The sequence below is a fragment of the Indicator indicator genome, chromosome 11 (assembly GCF_027791375.1).
Source record: "Indicator indicator isolate 239-I01 chromosome 11, UM_Iind_1.1, whole genome shotgun sequence".
Taxonomy (NCBI): domain Eukaryota; kingdom Metazoa; phylum Chordata; class Aves; order Piciformes; family Indicatoridae; genus Indicator; species Indicator indicator.
This window is the reverse complement of record NC_072020.1, coordinates 22586165-22607474: the sequence shown is the minus strand read 5'-3', so window position 1 is coordinate 22607474 and position 21310 is coordinate 22586165. Positions and strand designations below refer to the sequence as shown.

The window sequence follows — 21310 nt, the reverse complement described above, 5'->3', positions numbered from 1 at the left end:
TTGGAGAAGTTAAGATTCTGTTTGTGACTGATTTCTTATTTCTGAATGCTCTAATATTAGCTTGTGATGTTGTGGAGTCTTCACTAATGTGGAGAGCATTTGATGGAGTATCTTTATTCTGGAAAAGAAGGCATGCTTTTAGATCATCAGAAAGTTAAGGTCTCTGAAAAGCTGGAAAATGATGAGCTCATACTTCTAGATTCTTTAAGGTCCTTGTAAGTGAGAGGTTTTTATCTTTAAGATACATTAGTTACAATTTGAAAAAGGTATGAAGGACAAAAAGAGAAAGGTGAAAAAGAAGGGAAAAAGGTCAGAGGAAATCACTGTCCTTTTTTTTTTTGTCTTGATGTTTTTGAAGTCTCATCTGCCTATTTTCATTTTTCCTTCTCAGTTTTTCTTTGTCTCCTCTTGTTCCTTTTATCCTTTAAGTTGGGTAACTCTTCATTAATTTCCCCCTTTCAGGGTCTTTTATGCTTACTTTTGCTCCGTTGCATGATTTTTGCTGATACTAGCTTGACCATAGATGTTCTGGACAGTATCACTGTTAATCTTCCTAAGTGAACAATATGAAATTAAATAAGGAAACTTGTCCTGTGTGAGCATGCTGCGGTAGGAGTGGATGGATTGGGAAGAGATGTAAATTTGAATCCTGGGACCTGGGAATGTTGTTAGTTCTCTACTGCTATGTTGCCTTTGTCCATGGCAACATTAAGTTGATGAATACCAGTGTCATATTACTTGTGTTTTGCTACTAGGTTAGATAACTTAATGTTGCTATAATACCTGTATTTTAGGGCTACATGCTCATAAAATATCTCAATGAGTTTATGTTAAGTTTATATTAAGCTTACTGTAAACAGACATTTATCTTTTTCTTCTAAAGGTACATTGAATTTAGTGTAGGGGGCTCATCTTTGAAGTTTGAAGCATAGATGACATAAAAGAGTTTATTTTTTAGTAAATTTATCTCCTTCCTTATTTTTTTTCCCCTAGTATTATGGATTGTTCAGGGAAATGATTCTTGCTCCAAACATTATTGATTGTTGGAAGGATTTGTGGCAGGGATGATAAAAGACCTAACCAGAGATGGGAAATTAATTTCTGATTTGGGAACAGATTTTTAGAGAGAATATTCTTGGTGAACTTGCCAGAAATTACCAAAAGATGTTATGACCATGACGGGCAAATAACAGCATTACTTTATAAAAATCAGGGATTTAGTCAGCATTATACTTATGACTGTCCACAATTACTGCTAACCTGTAATAGTTCTTTTTATGGAATATATTAGTATAGTACATGCTCTTTAAGGTCTTCCTGTATTTATTGTGCCATTTTATAATAGCATATTTTATCAATGCATGTTTCTATAGGGGAGAAAGATAGTGAAAGTTTGAGATAGGTATGCAGAAGTAAAATGTAACTTAGAGTGTGCTCACTTATAATCAAATTGTAATTATGCCTCACATAGCTTTAATGGAACTGGCTTAATTTAGTTACTTTCAATACCTCAAGAGTAAATTTTTGACATGGGAAGTCAGTATATTTTTTTCAAGTCTTTTACCTCTTATGCTCAATCGTTTAGGTATGCGTAAAGGTGCCATAGTTGCAAGCTTTGACTTAAAAGCAGACAAAACCTTCCCTTGCTAGAACCAAGGTAGGTGAGGATTTATTTTCCTGTCTTTTTTTTTTTTTTTTGGTTCAACTCAATAATGAATTCTAGAAGGTGATAATGGAGAAAAATAAAGCACAACAGCTGAAATGGGCTTTTGTTTCTATGCCTGTAGAGGAGAACTAACCCAAAGGTATTAAAATGTTGCAATTGCATAGTTAATCAGATATTGTTTTGGATGATTAGGGAGTTCTGTAAACTTTCTTGAGGAAGCTACTTATCTGAATAATGTTACCTTGCCAGGTAAGTTTCCATGAAAATGCAGTCTTCCTTGGAGTGTCTCTCTATGCGGACTGTGTGGTTGTTGTTTGGTTGGTTTGGGGGTGGTGGTGGTGGGGAGGTTGTTGTTGGTTTTGTTTGGTGCTTTATTTTTTTAACATTAAAGTGCCATTGAATAAAGTCACAAATAGCCTTAGTAGTAGGGTTTACTACTGATTTTTATTGATGGGCTATATTATAAGGTTTGCTCTTCCTTGCTGTCTCCTTAGAGTCCTGGAATAAGCAAAGAATTACCCAATTCCAACTTTGATATTAAATTGGAAAGATGGGAAGCTTAAATCCCTTGGAAGTAAGGCAGGTAGACAATTCAGGTCTAATGTATTTGTAGTGAAAGAAAAAGATTTGAGATCTATCAAGCAAGGATCAGTAGAACAGATGTCTGCAGGAGCAGAAACTGATCTTAGGAACCTTCCTTTCCTTGATACTATGGCACCTCTCTCCTGTACTTTTTCTGAAGTATTATTTGTTATAGTCAATATTGCCCATAAACTCTCTGAAGAAAATAACAAGCTAAACCAATTAATTAATAGGACTAAGTATTTAGCGCTGATAAAATAAAGACAATAAAGCAGTGCTGTAAAAGACCTGTTTAACTGTATTGACACATAGCTGGCTTTGAATTCCACAGCTAGAAGATTTGTGGTAGTACTTGAAACATATTTCTTACTCACATCACTGAACATAGGGCAGACTTCCAAAATAGGTTTACCATGGTAATTAAGATAAATGAACATATAGTCACTTTATTTAATGTGTAAAGTTATAATGTAAATACTGAGTTGCTTTGTTGTAGTAACAGAAGCAGGAAAACTCCCAATCTTCCTAATACACAATTAGGACAAATTTTTAGCCTCTTATTAGGCCTTTATTTCATTAAACATCGTGCATTAGGAGAACAATATTATCTCAAAAGTAAGATCTTGAACTGGAAGTGAGACTTCTGATTTTTATTGCTCAGTCAATGACCCTTTTTATTTTGAATTTTATTTCTTAATTCTATCTATTTAGCAGTATGCTTTTTCAATAGTCTTTTAAGGTAGCTGAGCATGTGAATATCACAATAGAAACAGTCTCTGCATCAAACTGTGCCCTTGCAATTAATCAATTGGTTGGGAGGCTTTGAATTCTAGGCAGATACCTATTTAGATCATACGTGGATAACATAGCTGTAATTTTAAACTTTCTATGATGTTTTCTCATAGGCTCAACACCTGTAAAACTAAATGCTTGAAGATTGCATCCAAAATGGAATTATGGCACAATTCTCCGTAGAAGTGGAGAATTAGATCTCCTGTTGCAGTGTCAACACTTGCAACACACACAAACTTCCAAACCCCTTGCAAAGGAGTTACAAATTGGAGAGGCTTTGTATAAGCCACAATGATTTCTTTTTATTATTTTATTTTATTCTTATTAGGAGTATTGAGTCATGAACCCTTATTATGTAAGTTGGAGCACAATTTTAACAACTATGAAATATCATATAATATCCCAGGTAGCAATATTTACTTACGCTGTCCAAAGATGCATAGAATATAGAGGAAGCTTTTTCCCTTCCTCAGATTGTATATGGCCACATTAAGCTACTTATTACAGAGATGGGATGGATTAGATCAGGTAATATTTTAGTGGCTGCAAAAATTGATCTGAGTTCACCAAATTGAACATATACGTATGTGCATGGATGTATAAACTAAAATGCAAGGGCTTGAAAACATTCATGGCAATATTGTATATACCTATGTGTATAGTGTATACACGAATATCTCAGGTGGAGTCATGGCATCCCAATCTAATCAGGCAACAGGGAATTTTGGGCATGCCAACGGTACACAATGATGATACTGCAGTGTTTGATAGAGATTTTGATCATTTTGATGCCACTAAAAGTTGACAAGTTTTTCATAGGGCTTTCAAGGCTTCTGTCTCTGAGTCCTGGGTAGAGCAGGCTCTAGTGAACAATTTTTCAGCAGCTTTTCACTGCTATACCAAGCAGTGGATTACAATGAACAAAAGTTTAGGAATCATATTTAGAACAGACAAAGGGCAAATCAGCTTATTACTAGTACATATCCTCAGTAAGTACATGAACCTATATCATTTGTAGTTCAAAATCCAGAGCACTGTGCGCCTCTGTTGCTAAGTATTTTAGTTTCATGGTCTACGTAAGTATTTGACTTTAAAGCCTTTGCTCCCAAGATAAACTGTAATAGAGAATCATGATTGCAAGATATGCAGATTTTTTTTTTTTAATAATATTTGTTTGCAATAGTAAATACAGATTGAAGTGGAAGGTAGATGTGTCTTAATAGATCAGAAACCCACAAGACAAATAAAACAAAATGGATCTGGATTGTTAGGTTTATAAATAGTCCCTTGATTCAACATTTATATTCCCATATTCATAAGATAATAAATTATTGTTTCTTCCTAAAATTGCCTTGGGTACCAAGTCAGAAGTGTTCTCTTCAATGTTGAGAACTAAAATTTTATCACTGTAGTACAGTTTCAGTATATTGGATGTCAAGAACTGTCACTGTATAATCTTTAAAACTTCATAAGATGAGTAAAATGAATGTGATACTGTGGAAGCAAGAACCATGACAAAGCAAAATGGAAAAAAAAGGTGACCATTAAAATCTTCCTGCTTCAAGAACAGTACAAAACCATTTCAAGAACTGTTTGTGTTGCATGGAAGAATGGAAGAACAAGATGTAGCTTTGAAGATGTCTTCCAGTTAAATAGGGACTTAAAGACAGCCTGCCCATAAAGAAGTGGGGGTAGAGGGGAGACAAAGCCCCAGCTGCACAGGGCACCTTACATCACCTGAGGAGAGTTCCCTCAGGTTCTTCAACATGAAGGCAGACAGAAGAAACTATGGTACCTTGTGTATTTTTACTCACTCCCATGCTGAACAAGTGAAATGTGTTAGCTTAAACTACTTCAGTTTCCCTTTGCACGCTTACTGTACTTCATATCATGTGTGATTAAGTGGTCATATAAATTCAAACGTAGAGATTTTTAGCTTGTAATAATATACTTGTATCCCTTGGTATTGCATAACCCCTTTGGAGAGTTTGTATTGGGGACGCCTATGGGTGCATGAGAAACTTGTGTGTTACGTTTTAGTAAGTGCATGTTGATGGAATAGAAAGGGGAGTTAATGTTTGCTGATTGAGAAAAGTTTAGGCTTAAGAATAATGTGTTATGTAGAAATAAAGGATTTTAAACCAATCTGTAGAAGCTTGGAAAGGTTACATTGTAATACATTTAAAATTCTACTTTTAGCTTTTTTTTTATTATTGTCATTTAGTGGAGTTCTGTGAACTATTAATAGTGCTCTCATTCCATGTTAGGTAGAATGTTTCAAAATGTTTCTTAATTTTAGACATGTGAAAAATCCTGTGCCACTTCTTTGAGCTACATGTTTTTATGAGTAAAATTACTTACCATTTTATAGACCTGTGCTTAAGTACATAGGTATGCCATATATTCATAACTCCTGTTTTGAAGCCATAATTAATTTTTTTAATAAGTAATGAGTTCAAAGTATGTCTATTAAAGTTAGAAACAAAAAATTTGGGGAAACAGAAACAAGTGAACTATGGTGTGTTTGTTTTTTAGTGTAGATTTCAAAAGCAGTACATGTATTTTTAAACTTTCAAAATACTTTCCTTGTTTCTGCTTCATCAGGGAAAAAATGCCTGCTGAATTTAAAACCAAACTGATTTGATTCTTTACTGTTAAAAAGTCCTTGGAGTTTAGTGTTTGGGGTGAAATGTGTTGTCAATAGCATTACTTCCTTAATTTAATAGCGAATGGTTTCATCATTTTATCTGGAAAGGTTATGAGCTGGCAGCCTGGATCAGATACTGTGACCAGCTTTAAATGAGCAGGAAATGAGAAAAGGGAAAGAAGGAGCCACAAAGTTGCTTGCTGAAGGTTTGTATTAGTTTTCAGGCTCAAGGAGGGTGATGGGATCTCGGGTTTGGAGAGGTCTTCTGAGGTGTCTCCTCCTTCATGGTCTCAAGCCAAGCTGTTTTTGAGGTCATGGCATATTAATACCAGGTTTTTGAAACTGAGTATTAGAATGACTTGCAATATCATAGTTTTCCCATCTCATGGCATGCTGATTTCAGACCCTGCTGAGGGTGCTTCCAGGCCTGATCGTCCCTTCTTGGCCTTCCCCTGGGCTCCCAGACCCTGTCTATAGCTCAGGACACCATTGCAGGCTACCATGCCTGTCCAGCCCACAGCAGGACTGATCTCTTGCTCCCCAGAGCTGGACCCGCCAGTGAGCTGGCAGCTTCAGGTTTGCCCCATCCTCAGGGAGGTGCCTGATGGCTGGGCCTGGGGCTGCCCCACTCCTGGCTGTGGTGATGTCGTGTTTCTAAGAAGCTTTCTCCTAATTATTTGTCACAGATACTTTGCTCTTGCCAGCACTTTCATTTTGAACCTGGCATGATGTCAGCATGGTATTGAACAAATAGCAGCAGATTCAACTCAACCCATGGTTATAGCTTGAACAAAAAGCATTATCCAGTTCTCTGAGTAAAATCAACTATACAAAAGGGGAAAAGCAATGTATGTAACTTATATCTATACATATTTTAGTGTGCTTGCATCTACAAAAGAAAGAAAAGTCCATAAAAAACTAAGAACCCGTATAAAAACTGAGATGTCAAATGAGTGCTGGGGTTTTTTTCCCAGGCTTCTCTTTGGTTTATCTATAAAGTAAGGCTTTTGAGTTTGAGCTAGGCTTTGTTGGCATGCAGAAAAGTGTGATTGAAAGCTGCACCTGGTTATGATATCAGTCATAATATGATGTCTAGAAATTTTCTCTTGAGCTTCTATATGTAAATTCTAAACTTGCTTCTTCAGTTATATAAAGTATCAATGTTAAAACTGAAAGACAGTTAAGGAAAAATCAGACACTTGATGCTTTTGTTACAAATGCAAGTCTCTTATCTCTGGTGACATTTTGTTTTGCCTTCATTCTGAAATAATGCAATGTTAGCCTAAAACCTCACCTAGATGTCTAATATTTTGGAATCCTTGATTTGAAGTAGGACTTCTCCAGCACTGTGTGGAACTTAGTTTTCTCCTGTGTACCAGTAATAGCCTTTCAGTTAGCAGTCATCCACATCATGCCCATCCTGTTTGATCTGCCCCAGACTCATCAGAGCATGAGGGAGGAAACCACATATCACATTCAAGAAAAGCTCTAATTCCTTGGCCACAGTTTCTCTTTTTATCCTTCCACCTGCTTGGCTGAATGAACATTGCTGCATTCTATCCAAAATGAAACAGAAGATGAGTTGAATGATAAGAGTTTAAATCTATTCAGGTGGAAGAGAGAATTGAAGATCTTCCATTTTTTGAGTGGATGCCCAAAGCATGGGGCTAGCGGGTAAGAAAAAGAATAAAATTAGGAGAACAAAGACCAGCATGAAGCAAACTTTATATTTAAAGCTACCATGACATTCATACTGTGCCAGCTGTAGCTCTGCAGATAAAATGGGATTTAAGCACTGCAGTGACAGGCTATGTGCTATATTTACATGTATTTAGGAACTGTTTCTTTTGAAGAGAGCTTGTGTGATGGTAGGGCCATGACACATGGCCCGGTACAAATCCAGACAGGCCTTAACATGTCTAGACAGGTCCCTTTCTTTCCCCTCCTTCCTGCAGGAAAACAGGGCAGCGCGGGAAAAAGAACAAGGGGGACAGGACCCTTGCCTGTCTGGTAAACAAGATGCTTATCGGGGGTGAGAGCATGTAGCTGACCACTGCTCCCCCAGATACAAGGTCCTTACTTCTGCCTTTTATGGTCATAGCCTGGCAGAACGCTTTCCATTGGGCAGCTGCACGTTACCTTCAATGCCCCATTGGACCAATTGACCTTTGGCATTTTGTATGCATACAAGTGGCTAGGTAGCCTAGCCTTGCCTTGCTCCAAGCCTTGCTTCAAGCCTCGCTGCCTCGAGTTGCCCTGCCCTGCCTTGAGTGCCTGTTCCAGACCCTGGGATAAAGCCACGAGCCATACACATGCAAGCCGGAGAAGCCAGAGTCGCCTAGCAGCCAGAGTCGCCTAGCCTGCTTCCCCTTGCCACCAGAATCGTGCCATGCCTCAGTTTACCCAGGAACCACACAAGTGCCCGTCGCCAAGAGTGTTGTTAACTGCCCGCCGTCTGCTGAAGCCAGATCCACCTGGGACCACGTGGTAAACCTTCCTTGCCGGCAATGTGCTGTGCTGTGCCTACGAGAGTGCCCTAAAGCCAATGCAGCAGCAGCATCCCTTATATGGGTGAAAATAGCTGTGAGTAACTCATTCGCTGCCCTTTGGGCTTAACGGTTCTTATCGAGCCTCCTCCCTGCTGTGACTGAGCGCTAACTGCTCTCAGGCACCTTCTCTTTCCAAGTTATTGCCTCCTAATTTGCATAGAATAGTTTGTATTTGCCCTGAGACTGCATAATCCTTTGTAAATATATCTTCCAACCATACAGACGATCCTTTTAACGAGCTTTGGCATATTTCATTAATAAAGGGTTGCTATTTTTATTAATACTTGTTTGCCATATTGGTTATTAATTATTGTTCTGAGGGTAATTAATAAATAAGCCTCCCCTTGACTGCAACATCTTGGAGTAATCCAACAGAGCTTAGGACTGTACTAATATGATTTAATATGAGTAGCACTTATGGATTTACTGAGACTGCTCACCCTCAAAGTGCTATATTGTTAGGTTATGCGGAACCATCCATACTTGTAGGTAACTGAGAACGCAGGTTCTGGTTTGATGCTTGACACCACCCTTTTCCAATGAGTATGTAGATGAATTAGATCAAACAGAAGCCATATCGTTGTTGTTTCCTGATTAGAAAACTTAGGAAAAAAAAAAGATTGTAAAACTTCCTAGTTACCTCTGCGTATATTTTCTGGAAATTTTTGTCTGTCAGTGACAGAAAGCATGTACTTGACTTCTTAAGTAGAGTTCAGGATGTTTTATTAGAGTTTCTCATTTTTAGCAGCATAGACATTTCCAAGACCATTCTCTTTAGGTCAGCTTATTAAAGATGGAACATGTTCCTAATACTAGTTGCCTGTTGGAGGCTGAGGAAGTAGAATTAATTTTTCTGAGGAATGTCAGCACTGTCGATGAGCACACATACGGAAGATTGTCAGTTGGCGTTTCGCCTTTAAATATCACTATGTCATTTTGAGCGTTTTAAAAGGTCTGTATTCATGTTAGTTTGGATACTGTCACATGAACTAAGAAAATGATGGAATATCTGTGAACAAAAGATTGTGAAAAATGGTAAATTGTTCTGCCTTGGATGTGAAATGTGTGCACTCATAATAAATACAGCTCCTGTCTAGAATGTGGAAATCTCTTGGAATGTTTTACTGGGAAAAAACAAAGCAGAATTTACATCCACAGGCGCTTTTTTCTCGACAGCTATTTCAAGTGTGGAATTAGCTGTGCTTTTCAGTGTGGCTGCTTTAAGCACATGCATGGAAAAGGTGAATAGTTGTGGTGTTGCCAGAATAGAAGATATGTTCTGTCTTGATACTTGACTAAGAAGAGTATGAACAAAATTAAAAGCAGAAGTTTAATTTCTTTTTTTTTTTTTTAAATAAGTAATATAATAGGGGTTTGGCTTTGATTATAGTTACATAGGCATAATACATATATAAAGATGAATGGACTTCCTGTGGCCTCCAGTTTTCTGGCATCTCTCCTGTTAACCAGGACTGCTGATAGATGATGGAGAGCAGCTTGGTAGGCTCCTCTGCCAACTCCCTCATCACTCTTGGGTGATTCCTATCTGATCCTATAGACTTGTGAGTGTGCAGGTGCCATAACATGTCCTTAACTTCCTCCTGGATTATGGGGAGTTGTTGCTGCTCTCCATCCCTAGCAGGAGGCTGAATATGCTGAGGATAATGGGTCTGACTGTTGAAGACTGAAGTGAAGAAGGCATCAAATACTTCAACCTTTTCCTCATCCTTTATAGCAATGTTTCCTCACTTTATCCAATAAAGAGTGGACATTTTGCATGCCTTTCTTTTTATTGTTTATGTATTTGTAAAAAACTTATTTGTTATCCCTCACAGCAATGGTCGAGTTCTAGCTGGGCTTTTGCCTTTCTGATACTCTTTCTGGATGACTTAACTAGATCCCTGTACTCTTCTTGAGTTGGGTCAAACTCTCCTTTTTTTTCCCCTGCAAGAGCTCCCTGTTCAGCCAGGCTGGTCATCTTCCCTGACAGTTTGTTTTATGACACATGGGGCCAGCCTGCCCCTGTGTCTCTAAGACATCCTTCTTGAAGAACATCCAGCCTTCCTGGACCTCTTTTCCCTCCGGACCGTCTCCCAAGGGACACTCTTAACCAGTGTCCTGAACAGTCCAAAGTCTGCCCTCCAGGAGTCCATGGTAGTGGTTTTACTGACCCTGCTCCTTACTTCACCAAGAGTTGAGAATTCTGTCATTTCATGACCACTAAGCCCAAGATGGCCTGCGACCACCACATCACCCACTGACCCTGCCCTGTTTCTAAACAATAGGTCTAGTGTGGCACATCCCTTGGTAGGCTCATTTACCAGCTGTGTCAGGAAGTTCTCTTTTGCCCACTCCAGGAGCCTCTTAGATTGTTTCTTTGCTGCGTTGTATTTCCAGCAGGCGTCTGGTAAATTGAAGTGCTCCATGAGAACAGGGGATGGCAATTTGCAGACTTCAGCCAATCACCTGTGGAATGCCTCATCAGCCTTCTCATACTGGTTGGGTGGTCTGTAACAGACTGCCAACAGGATATCTGCCTTGTTGGTCTTTCCCCTAACCCTTACCCATAAGCACTTGACTTTACCATTACAGTTGTCAAGTTCTACACAGTCAAAATACTCCCTAACATCCAGTGCCACTCCACCACCTTTCCTTCACTGCCTATCCATTCTGAAGAGCTTATACCCATTCATTGCAGTACTCCCCTCATGACAGTCATCCCACCACGCTTCTGTGATGGCAACTACGGCATAGCTGTTGTGCTGCACAATGGCTTCTAATTCCTCCTGCTTGTTGCCCATGCTGTGTGCATTGGTATAGACACGCTAGAGCTGGGCTATTGATTTCACCTGACAAGGGCATGCCACCTCTAGGCTCATCTCTAGTGAGCTTGGTTTTATCCCCTTCTGCCTTTGAACCTACTTTAAAGCCCTGTCAATGACCCTCACCAGTTCACACACAGGAATCCTTCTTCCTTTTCAAGACAGCTGAACTCTCTCTGTCCCCAGCAGACCGGGTGCCACATAAACATTCTCAGACAAACCAAAGTTCTGCTTGTTGCACCAACCCCTGAGCCACATGTTCATCAGCCATGTTTTCCTGTGCCTTTCAGTGTTCAGTGCAGTCTTCCCTGTCACTGAATGTATTGAAGAAAACACAACCTGTGCTCCTAATCCATCAACCAATCACCCCAGTGCCTTGCAGTACTTTTTAATTTATTTTCCACTGTATTCAACCTCATTGCTTCCAACCTGTATGACCAGTACTGGGTAATTGTCAGAGGGCTGCACCAGATGAGGGAGTTTCCTAGTAACATCTCTGACCCGGACCCCAGGGAGGCAACAGACTTCCTTGTGGGATGGATCTGGTTAGCGTATAGGGCCCTCTGTTCCCTTCAGAAAGGAATCACCTACAACAATTAGTCTTGTTTTTGTCTTAACACAAGTAGCCCTAATGTATGGGGCTGGCTGAGTCCAGAACAGGTAGTGAACTCATGGGAAACAAAACCTTGTTTCTAATATAGGAGGCTGAAGCCTTTTGAAATGCTAGGATGAAGAATGCAGGATCAGAGTACTAGAACAGACCTAAGGCCTGGTGTATAAGATGACAACATCACTAAAAAATTAGTAACCTGAGACCTTCATGTTTAGAGTATCTAACTGATCATGTGATAGTCCTGTTCTTGTGCACTCTCTGTTTGTCTCAGGTTTTGTTGAAGAAATAAACATGCAGCCATCCTTCTGTAATGCATCTCCTACTTGTTATTAGATCATGATCTACTTCAATATTGTGGTCATAATGCACATTTGGCCATTATGTACTTGACTACTGTATTTAAAAGAAAAAGCTGACTTACAGTTACTTTTGTTGTATTGCTGAGATATTTAAAGTGGGAAAGGTGATTTATGTGCTGATGTATTCCAGGTGAATATAAGGGTCTTATGTAGTGTCTACTTGTTCAAATAAACATTTTACTGTTCTGCATTAGAAAAGAGAAACAAATTGGAAAGGTTAGACCTATGTGCTTGTGAACTGCAAGAATTTTGCACCATTTTGTTAGACAAAAGTTGTTCTAAATTTACTGTAGATGACTGTAGTTAGAATATCTTAGAGATCTGCAAAAATTGAGGTTTTGATAGTGGCATCAGTTTTCTGTGACATGACCACAGAAAAGGATTTATTACTTTTTTTGTTGTTGTGGTTTTTTTTTTTTTCTTCAAGTCTCCCCTTAATCTTTATTTTGTCTGGCTCCTCTGACAGTTTCTCTATTCAGTGGCATCTGCACCAGAGTAGATTTAGTAGTGCTATTACGAATGACTCTGTTCTGTAGATGAGTCAGGTTTCAAGGACAAGAAAAGTGACTTGAAATACTACTTGCAAACAACTCCTTCAGAAGTATGCTACTTAACGATAGTTGAGGGTGGGGGGAAGGGCTGTTACTTAGTATTTTGTATTTGTTTGCTGATTTTTAGTGTTTGATGAGAGGGTTTAGTTTGTTCTCACTTTTTTTCTGCCCACAGCTCTCATGCAGCTAGAGGAAATTACTAACGTGCATTGGGAAAAGCTATTAGCAGTTTGATTGTTTTTCTTTAATTATAGTTCATATTATTTAAATCAGTTTTCTGTATTTTCATATTCTCTCTCTTCTTTCTCCAGATTCTACCAAGAAAATTAAGGATGTCTTAGAAGAATTCCACGGCAGTGGTGTGTTAGCAAAATATAATCCTGAAGGGGTAATTCTTTTTCTTTCTTCAGTGGTTTGGACGTGTATTTAGAAATGTTGTAGCAAATCCAAGCATTTGAAATATATGATTATTTATAAATCATCTGTTTGGGGTATTTGAAACTGTTTGGAAAACAAAAGTATGACTATTTTGAAGAACTAAAAGTTGCTAAAGATTGCATTAGTCAGACCTCCTTAACAATTTACCTGGAACTACATTTTCTTTTCTAAGGTTTAAACAAACAGGCACACTCCCCCCTACATCCTGCCCTCTTGTGTTAATGTTAATGTGCTTCCCACTTCTTTTAAAAGATTTGAAATATTAAGCATGATTTCAGAAGTTGTAAAAGTAAAATATGTTCAGTTATGATTTCTTTTACAATTCTTTTTCTTTTGTGTTGTTTCTGGTAGTGGGATCCCCATTATTAAAGAAGGTGTGTTTTTTCTGATGAAACAATTTTTTTTTTTAAATTGTGTGTGTGTACATTGTCATTTCAGATTCACTAGCAGACAAAATATTTTTGTTAGTAGAAAAAAAACTTTTTTTTTTTTTCAAATTTCATTACCTTCATTTGCAATTTGTATCAGCTCAGTGCATCCTAATAGTGTGGTTCAAAACATAGGTAAATAAACACCTATTTCAGTGATGTTTCTAACTGTGCATGCATTGTGTGGAATTTAGGATAGAAAAAATGTGCTGACCATTATGAAAATTACTTGATCTTACATTTCAGGATGTAAAGCAAAGAATTATTGTCAAGTAAGGTAGTTATAACTCATTAAGTTTTGAAAAACTATTTGGCACTTTGAACTTTGCAAAGCATAGTGTCGGTCATTTTGGTGTCTGAGGAAAATATTCTGTAGTTCAGTTAACTAGTATAAATTGAACTTGAAAACTAGCATCTTAAATCTCCACTGTTTTAGTTAAGTAGATTCATAGATTATAAAAAAGGATAGGAATGCTGTGATCACAGGCTGAAGGACATCCCTTAATTGATTTTTGTTAGAATGTAGGCACATTTTCGTTTGATGTTTGTTGTAGAAAAGTGTGAGCTGTTTTACAAACTCAATGCTTGCTCTTTTTTGTTGGTTTTCTTTTGTATTTTAACTTAGGCTTTTTGGTACTCTTAGTGTATGTGATAAAACAGTATTAATTTATTAATCATGCTTTTTCTTTAAATTCTTTACTCGTTTTCTGTTGTCTTATGACATTTTCAGTTTTGTGAGATGTAACCTTTTAAAGTACAAAAAGATCATAGGCACTTAGGACAACTGCTCTGACTGACGCTAGGTGAATTGACAGAATTTGTTCAAAGCTGGAATTAATAGCACGCTTTATCCTGAACTGACTCTGTGACTGTCTGGCATTTCCCAGAGTTCTTCATTTCACAGTGATTTGTTTGCAGAAGCCTACTAGTGTACTCAAACATCCAGGGATTATAGAGCAGCAGAGCATGCAAGCTAGTGAGCAAGATGTGCAGATGGAAGGGGAGAAAGGAATGCCAGATACCTTGTGGTGGCTTCAGTGTCTTCATCAGGGATCAAATTTTTCGCTGCTGCAGGGTCAATATTGGACCCAGGCTAACCCTCAGAGCTTTTTTCTTTGCTACTTAGCTCTTACACTTCAGTTAGTGTGATTTAAGGAAAACATAGCTAGCAGTGAAATGGATCTATTTATTAGCTAAAGTTTCATGCCATAAGCTGCTAAACTTGAAGCAAAATGGCTGAAAAATTTCTTCTGCAGTTGAGTGAATATTCCAAGTCAAGACAAAACTGCCTTTGTACAAGTTTATCGATATTTTTGGCACACATCCAATCTATTGTGTGAATAAACTCTTTACACAATTGTTTGCAAGTTGATTCTATCTGGTTGCATGAGGACTCCGTGAGCTGGAAGTACTATTGAAGTAATTAAATATTTTCTGTAAATGAGGTGACAGAAATTGACTGATCCATCTGAAATCAGTCATAATGCAGCTTTTTGCTTCAACGTTTCCATTTTGAAGTTGTGTTTTGTAGAGGAAATATTATCTTTCCATTTTATTTTATGGATCATTATCTCCTAAGCACTTCAGGTAGTTTTCAAGTCTTGTCAATACTCTACCAAAAGGTGGTGCAAGTATTTCTACCAATAAATATAGAGTATACAGCTATGGCAGATTTAGCAGTGTGATATATTTATATACTTAAGAAAAAGCCTTAAGAACTGTTTTGAGTTATCCTGTTAAGGAATTTATTCCACTCTATTGCTTCAATATTGCAGTTTTCTGTCACAAGCTGATTTAATAAGACACAAATAGTAAAATAAAGCTATTGGTGTTCGAAGCATGTTGCCTGAAGAGCTTGTTGCCTCTTTTTTTTTTTTTTTTCTTTCCCATTATCTTGGATCTTCTTCAGTGAATGATTTTTTTGGCTTAGTAGAAATGATGTATCTTGATTATTTGAAGGTTATCCACTATAGGGAGTTTATTTATTGAGCTTTTACTCTCTGGTTTCAATGTAAGGGAGATGACTGAAAGTTCTACAAATGGTACTGAACCTCTATCATACTTCCACCCTCTTTTTTAAGTCAGTGTCAAATATATAATTAAGAATAGATTTTATGCCTCATGTAAGCAACACAGGTAAGTTCAGATCAGCCTCTTGGAAAGCTGAGCTTTATAAATATTGTTTCCATTGTTTGAGATTTAGTTGAGGGGAACAGTGAATTTAGGAAAGCGGATGGAGCTAAAGACTGTATCTAAGTGAACAATAAGCGTACATCATTGTGTGCTTGCAGTTCTTGTGTCAACAAGAATCTGTTGGAGTACATCATAATTTTTTGCTTACCTGCTTGCCTATTTACTATCTGCATCTTCTAAAGTTAATCACTTTGTGAGGAGTGAGTGTGGAGGGTGCATGAAGGGGTCCTAGCCAGACAAGCAGCTTAGATCTGCACATGGAGCAGGGAGATGCTGTAAGAGTTCCACTGTTTGGATGTGGATAAAAAGAATAAATGTGCATATGCAGAAACACCAGGAAAACAAAAATTTCCAGGAAGGCTATGACAATTGAGTGCATGACACAAGGCACATTCCATGGTATGATCTGCACAGGTAGGAGGTGTCTGAAGTTTGGCAAAAAGTTTGCAGTGGAGTTATAATCATCTACCTACTCCAAAAGAGCTTTGCAGTTTTGGAAGTTATGCAGCAGCTTTCTCCAGGGTCCTGCTGGTCTCCCGGGGGTTTAGGATTTTCCTGATGTTGTGAAGATATCAAATATATGTCTCTAGGGTCTTTTGCTAAACTCTGGTTTACCAAAAATCTGGCACAATCGGTGTAATTTATCCAAAGAATACAACTGTATTTGTCATTTTAAGGTAGTACTTCCCCTAGGAAGGAGTGAAAAATTACTAGACACTAAAGCAGCATATAATGATGACTTTTGCAGCAGTTTTTGCTGCTCATTCAGGTGGAAAGGACCTCTCAGGTAGTTGTAGAGTGCCATAATGTTTCCCCTCAGTCTCCTCCTCTTCAGGCTAAACAACCCCAGTTCCCTCAGTTGCTCATAAGACTTGTTCTCTAGACACTTCACCAGCTTTGTTGATCTTCTTTGGACCTGCTCCAGCACCTCAGTGTCTTTCTTGTAGTGAGTAGGCCCAAAACTGAATAGTGCAGCTTCACCAGTGCCAAGTACAGGGAGACAATCACTTCCCTAGCCCTGCTGGTGGCACTGTTTCTGATATAAAACAAGATGCTGTTGGCCTTGGCCACCTGAGCACACTGCTGGCTCATATTCAGATGGCTATCAAACAACATCCCCAAACCCTTTTCTGCCAGGCATCTTTCCAGCCAGGAGTGTTGCATGGGGTTCTTGTCACCCATGTGCAGGACCTGGCACTTGACCTTGTTTAATCTCATACAGTTGGCCTCGGTACATAGATGCAGTCTGTCTGCATCCCTCTGTACAGCCTTCCTACTCTCCAGTAGATCAACACTGCTGCCCAGCATGGTGCTACCTGCAAACTTGTTGAGAGTGCACTCAATCCTCTCATCCAAATCCTTGATAAAGGAATTAAACAAGCTGACTCCAGTCCCGAGCCCTGAGGAACAGCACTTGACTGGCTGCCGCCTAGGTTTTACTCCACTCACCACAACTCTTTGGGCCTGGCTATCCAACCAGTTTTATACCCATTGAAGAGTGCACTCATCCAAGCCAGTTTCTCCAGGAGAGTGATGTGGGAGACAGTGTCAGAGGCTTTATTAACTCCAGGTAGACACCATTCACAGCCCTTCCCTCATTCACTAAGTGAGTCACTTTGTCATATAGAAGGAGATCAGGTTGGTAAAGCAGGACCTGTCTTTCATAAACCCATACTGACTTTGCCTGATCACCTGGTGTCCTGTATGTGTTGTGTGAAAGTACTGAAGATGATCTGCTCCATGACCTTCCCTGCCACTGTGAAATCGTACTGACAGGCCTGTAGGTTCCCAGATCCTCCTTCCAGCCTTTCCTGTAGATGGGCATTGTATTTGCTAACCTGTGGTCAACTGGGACTTCCAGTTAGCTGGGACTGGTGATAAATGATAAAAATGTGGCTTGGTGAACACTTTTGCTGTCTTCCTTAATACTCTTGGGCAGATCCTCTCTGGCTTCATAGATTTGTGTGTGTCTGAAAGTGGTGTAGCAGGTCACTAGCTGTTTCCCCTTTAATTATGGAGGCTTCATTCTGCTCTTCCTCCCTGTGCTTCAGCTCAGCAGGTTGAGTACCCTGAGAACAGTTGGGTGGATGTTAATGACTGAGGAAAAGAAGGCATGAAATTTCTCAGACCTTTCCTCATCCATCATTACTGTTTCTCCTAGCATCCGTTAAAGGAGGGGGATTTTCCTTAGCCCTACTTTTGTTGGTTCTGTATGAAATTTATCATTATCTTCACTTCTTACTCATTCCTCCTTCAGTTGTTTTGTTAACTATTCTTGGCAACAATCTTTAATTTTTTTTTTAAGTACACATTGATGAAAGACTTAACTTTTTTTCCCCCCTTGGTTATCTATCTGTCATTGCAAGGTTAAAAATAAATTGCTTGCACTCTCTAATCAAGACTAGAATGCTGACCTAGAACCATTTTTTTGATGCACGTGCTAATGCAGTAATTCTAATTCTTATGCCTTAAAACTGTTCATCTACATCACTGACCTTTAACAAAAATCCTTCTATTATAAAACAACAGCATGAGTGTTATGACATTGCACTAATGTACATGTATTCTTTCTTTCCATGCATGCATTACAGAAACAAGATATACTTAATCAAGTAAGTAATCCTAATTTGATGTTTTGTTTTTTTTCCCTCATGTTATGTGTAGGAGCAGCCTCTTTTATTTTGCAGGCTTCCATTTGAATGTCACTTACTAATACTGCATGTGGCTATTCTATCAGAAAATATGCAGATGTTTAAAGCAGAGAGCAAAGTGCACTCTCTGGTGTCAGTCTTCTTCACTAGGTGAATTTAATTTTTGTCATTCACAATTTTATTAACATCAGTAGAGAGGAATGTGGAAAATAAGTTAAAAGCAAATAATTAACTTGTTCTGTACTTGTTCCATGCAATACTTGTTGTCTACTATTGATATAACGGTTTGCATTATTCTGAAGTGACAATCACAGGTCTCAGAAGAGATATTAAATAGTATGTCTATAACCACAAAATACCATTTATATGTATCAGACTTAAAATTGCAGACTTGATAATTTGAATAAGGCTTATAGTGCGCTTTAAGTGATTGTGACTTTAGATAGATTGCAAGAGAAATGGCTGAACAGATCATCGACCCAAGACTCTACTCTTGAGAGGCTTCAGTAACCTAAAAGTGGTATAAAAACGCAACGAAAAAAGATAAGGAAGAAGGACTAAGCAGATGAATTAGTTTTTTTCATGACCTAGTTATTCTTCCTTTGTAACACAAAGGTGTTAAAAAGCCCCTGCTCTGTTCTTTCTGGGAAGGAGCAGCTGGAACATGAGAACAATGAAAAAGTCAAGAGGCCAGAAGGATTAGTTTTGTAGGAACCCCTCATATTCTGCAGTCAAAGGCCAGTGGAGCTTTTGGAGGTGTGTTGCTGAGAGCAGTACTCCCTGTTCACCAAAGGGCTCGGTTTTCTTCAGATGAAACCAGCATTACATTTCAAGTAAACTTAACAGAGTGACTACAGAGGGTCCTGAAGGAGAAAGTGTTAGGTTGAAGCAGTATGCCTAGTACTGACCTTGAGAGTAACCTATTCAGTATTTTTTGCTAATAACCTTGTCAAAAGGAGTGGTGTCCTGGTTTGAACACTAAGAAAATCATCTCACTAAACCAAATTTGAGGATTATGCTAAAGTGGAGACAAATCCGAATGTTTTACTGGAAAAGCTTGCTGACGTGATGGACTATAGGAAATGGAATGAACACAGTCATGCAGAGTACAGTGTGATGTGCTCTGGGATAGTGGTGGTGTTAGATAACTTGCTGTGTGTTGCAGTTGATCACAAGGTGATTGCAAAGCATCATGTTGGTTTGGTCATTAAGAAGTGGAATATATTACTGGGACATTGTAACGGTATTCTTGTGGCCATGGTGAACTGGGAACAAGAGCTGTAAGACAAGGTAGTGTCTGAGGCCCATTGTCCTAAGTGTAAAATTAGTTAAAATTTCAATCACACAGATCCATGGATTGAAAGAACATTCTTTTTTTCCTGCTGTTTCTCTCAGCTACATTCTTTGATCTGACAGATGATACTAATTTATTGTAAAGACCTTACCTTACAATATATAAAGTATTTCTAGTACAGATAGGAAGGTTTAATTTTCTATGAAAAGGTACAGCAGAAACCATCTCTTTGTGCTTTTGAACAAATGATGGGACAAAGACTTGGAACTAATTTACAGGAGGGTTAGCAGGATGTGGAGAATTATCTGCTATGTAGGAGAAGCCTATTCCTCACATTTAAGAAACTGAGGACTAAGAAATGGTGTTTTGTCTTTCTAGCCACAAAAGAGAAAAATATAGCAACTTGTGAGTAAGAGCAGCAGGAAACTCTACCTTTCAGTCACAGTGTATTCAGTGTTTTCTGGCTCTCTGGGCAGAATTTCTAGGGAACAGCTTCCTGGATACCTAGAGAACTGGGAAGCCTGCCAGGCAGAGATGCTGGCAGTCTGGCTGTGGTCCTGCTTTCAGTGGCAAGTAGTGAGGGCACCAAGGTGTAAAATGTTTCAGATAGTCAATTCCTGCTGCAAAAATGTTCAGTTTTAAGCATTACCTGTAGTGGTCCCTCTGTCATGTTTCCTCAGTCTGTGCTAATGTCTCTCGTTCCTTCACGTCTTCCTTCCTTTTTGATGCTTCCCCTCTCTGCCCTAAGGACCCATTTTTATCCTTTCTTTCTCTTGTTTTTTAACACGCATGTAGAAAAAAGTATCTTAATTTTAGCCACGTTATGATCATGTCAATTCAGCCACATTTATCTCTAAGTAGGTTTATGCACAGTCTTCAGAAGCCGATAAATTATTTGATCCAACTAGAACTTTCTGTCATAACTGATTCTTTTTCAGGGATTCATTAATTTTTCTTGGTTTTTTTTTTGTTTGTTTGGGTTTTTTGTTGTTGTTGTTTTTGTTTTTTTTTTTTTAGCCTGCATCATGCTACCTTCTGTAGTAATTGTAGTTTTCAGATGCCCAGTTTTGCTGGGAGAGAACACAAGCTCTCTACTCTTCACTTTGTTTAGTATGTAATAATTTATGGACATTTCTTCTAAAATTCTTGATTGGTAATAGGTGTGAAATAGATCCTGGGTAAGATTTTGCTTCAAGATCCTTCTAAATCTGTATGCCTCATCACTCTTTCGTCTTTAAATAATCTCACCTTTATATAGTAAACATAATATTCAGTAAATGTATGTATTAAATACAGGTATTTATGTATGTGGTAGCTATGGATATAGGAACTTATACACATGTATAAGTTTCATGTACTAATGAAAACCTACTGGTAATAAAGTTTTATGTTTTCATGCCTGGATATAAAGCCTGGGATGAGACTGCAGTGGCTGGTGAATACATTTTGTTTTTTCTTTGCATTAACAACATTTTTAATAGCATGAGAATGTAAGGCAAAGTTTTTCTTAAATATCCAGTTACTGCATAAAGCTTGAGTCTTCCCATTTACATTTCAGCTAATCATGTAATTGTCACTAATTCACTAGCATTAATGTGTGTGATTGTTTTCATACTTTATGTATGAATCAGGGCCCTGTAACAACCACTCCTTCAAGAGCTCATTTTTTCAGGTATTGGGTCAATGTAAATTGTTTAAAAAGAAAGAATCAATTAAGGGTACCTA

General features: G+C 38.3%; 1 protein-coding gene across 6 annotated transcripts in view; it reads left to right on the top strand.

Moving 5' to 3' along the window:
• DGKB (diacylglycerol kinase beta) overlaps nucleotides 1–21310 on the top strand; it is a 298275-nt gene that overhangs the window by 13813 nt on the left and 263152 nt on the right. For 3 of the 6 annotated variants that reach the window (XM_054385163.1, XM_054385160.1, XM_054385159.1), the window contains exons 2-3: nucleotides 12893–12969; nucleotides 18232–18252. In XM_054385163.1, the coding sequence (XP_054241138.1) occupies nucleotides 12893–12969; nucleotides 18232–18252 (98 nt within the window). The remainder of the gene's footprint in view (nucleotides 1–12892; nucleotides 12970–18231; nucleotides 18253–21310) is intronic. The other 3 variants (XM_054385164.1, XM_054385162.1, XM_054385161.1) reach the window with 1 other exon arrangement.